Raw genomic sequence first — 6,890 nt, 5'->3', positions numbered from 1 at the left:
AAGAGTGCTAGAATCATACTAGGCTCTATGGCCTCTGTCTCTATCTTTAGCACAAATGTAGTCTTTTCAAGGCATTCTTGGGTCCCAAGATGCAGGTAGTTTGGGAAGCACTGTTCTTATCCTTGCATTGTATTCCTCCTGTGGAATGAGTAGTAGGAAAGACGTGGAGCTTTCTGAGTTTCTGCCCTGCACATCTCTCGCTTTCACTCTCTCCTATTGCAAGGAAGGAGGGGAGGTGGGACACCCCTTTCTCAGCCACCACTCTTTGGCCCTCACCCCTCCTTGCCACCCCCATTCTCCCTACAGCCCTGGAATTCTACAAGCACCCTGGTGCCCCCTCACACACAAAGATACAGCATACCCAGAAGACTCCTCGGATGTCAGCGCCTCTAAAGCAGCCCAAGGCTTGCCTCAATTGCATGGTTTCCTGAGTCATCAGCTCCAAAAGACCAGGCTGGCCGGCCGACCGGTGAGCAGCGGCGCAGCCCTGGTGCCTCTGCCTCTGTCAAGTCACTCCGAACCCTGGCTTGCAGCAAGGAGGAAGGGTTTTCTCCAAGGGCGTATGGGGTGGGGTGAGGAGACAGGCAAGGAAGATGAAGGGAGAGGTGGATCCCGGGTGAGACGAAGGCCCTTCTCAGCCCTGCGGATCATTGACAAACCGCAGGGAGAAGCCGCCCTGGCTGTTAGCGGTTTAGGGACGGAAGGCACTAAAGCGCTTCGGAAGTGACCATGAATGCGAGCGTGTAATCAAGTCACCGTGCAAATCGGACAAGCCATGAGACCAGCACATCCATGGCTGCGAACCTTGGCCCCTAAGGGGGTCCGGCCGCGGTCGGAGGTGGAGGTGCTACTCAGAGCAAGCCTGAGTGAGGGGGGGCTGCTAAGTAGGGGGTACAAACGCGAGCTCCCGGTGGAGCCGACTGTCAGACCACAGGCCACACAGTTTGGGGCTCCTACCTGGCCATCCCCAGCCCAGGGCAAACCTCACCCGCCCGGGGAGTGGAAGGGGGGAGCGGGGACAGGAGTTAAGCTCTCACATCTCTCAGGGCTAGGACCGTGCGAATGAGCACAAGCTTGCTGCATGGGGGCGCACCCCAGCTCGCACGGCGCGCAGGGAGGCCCCCCAGCCAACATGAGTTACACCGGCGATTACGTGCTTTCGGTGAGAACACCGAGTGACGATCTGTTGCTTCCCCTGAGGTGGCTACAAAGAAAGGAAGCCGGGGAGGGAGGGGAGGGAAAAAAAGGAAAGGGGGAAAAAAAGGCCCGGACTAGCTCGCAGCTTGTCAATTTCAACATCGGGTCACATGACCAGCACCTCCCTGCTAAGGATGGGGATAGATTTCCACGTCAGCTTACGTCTCCAAATTTCTACTTCACGGATCCGCTTCAAAGAGGCAGCTGCAGTGGAGAATCATGTTAAGCTCGGCTACTGCGGAGAGCCCAAGGTAGCCCAATGATGGATTTTGATGAGCGTGGTCCCTGCTCCTCTAACATGTATTTGCCAAGTTGTACTTACTACGTCTCGGGTCCAGACTTCTCCAGCCTCCCTTCTTTTCTGCCCCAGACCCCGTCTTCGCGCCCAATGACATATTCGTACTCTTCCAACCTGCCCCAGGTCCAACCCGTGCGCGAAGTGACCTTCAGAGAGTACGCCATTGAGCCCGCCACTAAATGGCACCCCCGCGGCAATCTGGCCCACTGCTACTCCGCGGATGAGCTGGTGCACAGAGACTGCCTGCAGGCGCCCAGCGCGGCCGGCGTGCCTGGCGACGTGCTGGCCAAGAGCTCGGCCAACGTCTACCACCACCCCACCCCCGCCGTCTCGTCCAATTTCTATAGCACCGTGGGCAGGAACGGCGTCCTGCCACAGGCTTTCGACCAGTTTTTCGAGACGGCTTACGGCACCCCGGAAAACCTCGCCTCCTCCGACTACCCCGGGGACAAGAGTGCCGAGAAGGGGCCCCCGGCGGCCACGGCGACCTCCGCGGCGGCAGCGGCGGCGGCGGCGGCCACCGGCGCGCCGACAACTTCAAGTTCGGACAGCGGCGGCGGCGGCTGCCGGGAGGCGGCGGCGGCGGAGGAGAAAGAGCGGCGGCGGCGCCCGGAGAGCAGCAGCAGCCCCGAGTCGTCTTCCGGCCACACTGAAGACAAGGCCGGCGGCTCCAGTACGTATAAAGGCAGCGCTCTGCGCTTTATGAAAGGGGAGTTGGAAATCTAGCGCGGCACCGCTGTTAAATTTTTATATGCTGTTTTATAAGCATATAAGGTTTATGAAGGGCCTTTAGGTTTCCCCCAACAAAACTTTGTTATAAAAGGCGGGATCACGTGGCGAGTGCTGAAATTGGCCGTGAAATACCCACCGGCCAAGGCATGCCTGCAAAAAAAACAACTCCCCTTTTCCCTTTTTTCCCTTCTCAGCTCCCAAACCCGGCAGCTCGACCCCGCTCGGGGCCAGCTCCAGGCTAGGGAGCTGGAGGTGGGCGCCTGTAAATTCCCCCTGCAAGGGCTCCGGGAGCCTTTGATAGCGAGGTAATCCGGAGATTTTTATAAAAGCCATGTGTTGCGCCGGGACTTCAGTCCCGGCCGGGATTCAAAGGCGTCGCTGTTTAACGATGGCGGTAGGAGAGCGTTTAACAGATAAAGTAGCCCGCTTAGCTCTAGCAATATATTAAAAGAAACAAATTAACCCAAAGTTGGCCTTTTTGTCCAAAGGAAGCCATTTTCCTCTGGCGCGGTGGCAATTACGTGCTGCCTTCTGTCCCACTGCATGTTTTCACAATTGTTATTCAATCTGTCATTAGCGAGGTGGGGATTTTTCCCCTCATTTTGTGGGTATTTTTCTTTTTTCTTTTTAAAGGGGAGCAAGCACAGCCTGCCAGCAGCTTTGGGAAGCCCCTCTTCCCTATACCCTGCCTAAAGTAGCACCCCCTGCTCTGCCAAGGGAACAGGGTGGTTGTGTAGCCCTGGTGCCCTGCAAAGGCCTGAGGTAGGGACCTTCGGCTGCCACCTCCCCACCTCATGGGGTCGGCCTGGAAGGCAGGAGCTGGTGGCCAGAACTCTGGCTGACAAAGACCCAGCAGCCGCCCCACATGTTATACAAGGCCAGTCATGGCTGCAACCGGGAAAGACCGGGGCTGGAGCCGCCTTTACTGCCTAGGATCCGATCAGGCAGTCCAGGTGCTGGAAGGTGAAATGTCCCTAAGAGGCTGTTTGTTTAGTCTGGCGGGGGGGAAAAAGGCAGCCGGTAACCGTGACTCGGCTGCTTTCAAAGAGGTTTATGCAGCGCAAACTTGCCTGTTGCTGTGAGAAGCCCTCCTTTCTGTTCTGGGGGCAGCAAAGCAGCTTCCCTGGGGGGCCTATTTAGTGAGCTGGCTTTTATCTGGGGCTGAGCCTCCCACTGCTGTGGTCACCAGGCCACAGTGGGAGACTGAAGGTAGGGACCCGGGGAGACTTTGAGAGTGCTTGGGCTGGACCTCCCTGTGGCCAGCCTTTCTCAACCAGGGGCTCTGGTGGATTGCCGCCCCCATGCCTGGCTCACCCCCTGCTTTCTACCTCCACAGGTGGCCAACGCACCCGCAAAAAGCGCTGCCCCTATACCAAGTACCAGATCCGAGAGCTGGAGCGGGAGTTCTTCTTCAGTGTCTATATCAACAAAGAGAAGCGACTACAACTGTCCCGCATGCTCAACCTCACAGATCGTCAAGTTAAAATCTGGTTTCAGAACAGAAGGATGAAGGAAAAAAAAATTAACAGAGACCGTTTACAGTACTATTCAGCTAATCCACTCCTCTAAGGCTCCAGCTGATTGGATTTGGGTGGGGGGCTTCATACACATGAGATGATATGCAGATTTTGCCCTTGACAAGGTCAAGCCACATGGTGACTTTTGAAAAAAGGTATGCAAGGGAGAGGAGGCTATGTGGAGATAGCCCCACAGGAGTCTGCCTGGAACTCTCTTGTTTAAGATCTCAGTGGTTGTTTCCTAATAACAATTGGATTCTAAGAGTTGCATCAACTAAAATAAAAGGTTTGGGACCCCTGGTGGTTCACTCTTGGAGCCAGCAGAGATTCAGGCTGGGTGTGGTCTCTACCCTGGACTGGGCCCCCTGCCAGATCCCCTGGAGGCCACCCTCCCCAGTGGGAGGCTGCCCACCCCCGGGACCCCTGAGTCAAGAAGCTGTGCATTCTCCAAGCCTAGTTCAACTTGGGGACAGGGGTAGTAGGAAGGGGGAGGCTTCCTAGATGCCCGGAATGAGGCTGCTTTCCAAAGCCAATGTGAAAGGCGACTGGACTAAGAGGTGGCTTTGAGTGGGAGAGGGCTGCAAATCCTTATGGGAAGAGAAATCTATTCCAGGTGGCGTTAGTGTCCGTCCACTCCTCTTAGCCACCCACTGCACTATCTCAGGCCTAAGTTCCCAGTTGCTAACTCCTGCAGCCCACCTGGCCTTTCTTTCTATCAAACAGTGGTGGTGGTGGGATGTCCTTCATCCCAGCCTACAACTCATGCCCAAAGCCTGATTGCATAGTGGACTGTTCCCTGAGGTGGAAGACATCCATCGAAAAACCAAAAGAACTCTGGCTCTGAAGATCTCTGCAGGAAATGCCTGGGGTGGGGGTGCAGCAGTTTGACAAAATCGCCACCATAGTTAATGAAGCTTGGATTTGCTTGGTGTCCAGCATGGGAGCAGTGGGCCTGGCCAGCAGGTCTCCAGCTATAGCTATGAGGGGCTTGAGTTTCCCTAAACACCTGGTTCCGGTGCCAGACTATACCCTCATTTGCTCCAGAACTGAACTTGGAAGCTTCTGGAGACCTTCCAAGGGCCTGAGAGTGATGTGGAATTATTTTAAAAGATAAATGTTATATTATATATATATATATTTCCCTGAAGGAACCAAAGCGAATTTTAAAGATGCAATGTAGAGGGAAAAAAAGATGATGAAAATATTTAAAGGCTCTATCTGTTTACAGTGTTCCATGGTTAAACTCGCTCACTGCTAAGAATATTTGAATGTACGCTTCATACAGGGATGGTGTTCAAAAGACTTGTAAATAAAGGAACCATAACCAACTTTGTTTGATTACTTTTTTTTTTCTTGCCATTAGTTGATTTCCTCTGGAGTGTTGGAGGGGGTGGGAAGGGTGTTGGGAATGATCTTTTTAATCTCTGGCAACATTTGGAAAGTGTTAGGGAAATGCTTGGAGGCAGTTCAGCCTTCCAGAGCCTGGAGACCTCATCTGGGAATGCTAGGCACCCTCCCGATGAATCTCCTTTGCCTCTCTGTGTTAAGAAATGCCTGGTGACTCGGTATGTAGTGGCAGTGTTGGTCTTTTCTCTGTTCTTACCTACCATGTGTGTCACAGAATGTATACAGGCAACAGGGCAGAAGGAAAATAAAGACAATGGAAACTTGAGTATCAGGTCCTGGTGTGACATTTCTCTCCCTGCTAGCCTTTTACTGCCAAATGTCAGCTTCCAACAGTCCCCTTTACTAGCAAGTTATCTGGAAGGTCCTAAGTGGTGAGACAATTACTAAGTCAGGAATCAACTATGCTAGAAACCAGGGTAGGAAAGTCAAAGTGTCTGGCCACATCCTTGTGGGAAGTGGAGACCTAGGATTGGGCATCTTAGGGCCTAGACTTCATCCCCGCAGACTTACCTGAGCCCTGGAGAAGGTATGGAGGTGGCCAACTGGTCTGTCCCCAGGCTACCCCTGCTGGTCTTAGGACTTGGAAGCCTGAGGGAAAAATCACTGTAGGGTGCCCGTTGGGTCCCTTCAGCAAGAGGAACCCTGGTCTAGGTACCAAGGCAGGACAGCCTCTCAGGATCCTCTAAGGGTGCTTGCTCTCAGCTGAGGCAGCCTTTTCCCTTTGAGAAAAAAGAATGCTGGTTTCCTCTTTGTTTGCTGCCTTTGAACTTCTGCCTTAAATTTGGACATCACCCATAACCTTGAGGGGAAGGGCTGAAAGGACAGAACCTTTTGTTGCCCACCCCATCCTCTCTGCAGCCACCCAAGGAGCGCCAAAGCAGCAGAGAGGGTCGCATTTGGAGAGAGGCCTCAGACCCCAGACCCTACTCTGTTTGTTTGTGTGTTTGTCTAACTGGCGCGACTGGGGAAATCAAGCTGAAAGAGGAGTGGGACAGACCTGAGATGAATGCCTGTCTAGGTTGATAGACACACTGAGACGAACAAGGGCCTTCCTGGAGGGAAGGGAGGGGGCGGGCTGGGAAGCCGGGTTTTAGGGAAAGACTTCCTTTGGGATGGTTAAAAATTAACCAAAGTCTCTCAAGTTGCTAGAGAGAGTCTAGCCAGGAGCACTGCTCGCGGGCGGGGAGGCGGCGGACTGGCGCGGGTTTGATTTCTGAGCCCTATAAAAGCCCATCCTCTGATGGCTATGACAATGTGGTCGTAAACCCGTCCCGGCCGGCCAATTTGCATATTTGGAATGCGCCGCTATAAACCCGGCTGGGGTTTTGCAGCGATTTCTTAGATGTAAAAAATGAGATCTCAATAGAAGCGGACTGAGTACTGCCTCTCCTTCACTCGCTCTCTCTGCCGGAGCCGGTTTCCCTCTCTCGGCTCGGTGCTGGAGCTCGGGCTGGGCCTAGGCGCTCAGCCGCCACGAGATGGCGCACTTCCGATCAATGTCAAAGCCGCCAGGGAGCCGGGAACCCCAGCGTGATTCTTGGCCTTTGTTCGCTTCTGATACTAAGAGCAGCACGGTACATTATTTCACTTGTCCCTCTACTCTTCGCGTCAAAAAAAGGGGGCTCACTCTCAAGAAGTGGTTGGTGTTGTAGTTTAAAGCAACACGCATTCGCTAGGCCCCGCAGGCGTCGCCGCGTGGAGAAGCCAGCTGCCCCTTTGGCAGTGATTTCGGAAATGTG

At 54.0% G+C, this 6,890-nt stretch overlaps 1 protein-coding gene across 1 annotated transcript; it reads left to right on the top strand.

The window, feature by feature from the left end:
- Positions 1-1,387: 1,387 nt before the first annotated feature.
- Positions 1,388-5,068, top strand: HOXA11 (homeobox A11). Its single transcript, XM_003788530.2, has 2 exons — positions 1,388-2,168; positions 3,564-5,068. The coding sequence occupies exons 1-2, from the start codon at positions 1,457-1,459 to the stop codon at positions 3,794-3,796; spliced, it is 945 nt and encodes a 314-aa protein (XP_003788578.1). The 5' UTR covers positions 1,388-1,456; the 3' UTR covers positions 3,797-5,068.
- Positions 5,069-6,890: the final 1,822 nt, after the last annotated feature.

The sequence above is a fragment of the Otolemur garnettii genome, unplaced genomic scaffold (genome assembly GCF_000181295.1).
Source record: "Otolemur garnettii isolate 467f Iridium unplaced genomic scaffold, OtoGar3 scaffold00028, whole genome shotgun sequence".
Taxonomy (NCBI): domain Eukaryota; kingdom Metazoa; phylum Chordata; class Mammalia; order Primates; family Galagidae; genus Otolemur; species Otolemur garnettii.
Note: the sequence above shows the minus strand (reverse complement) of the source record. Positions and strands in the feature narration are given on the sequence as shown.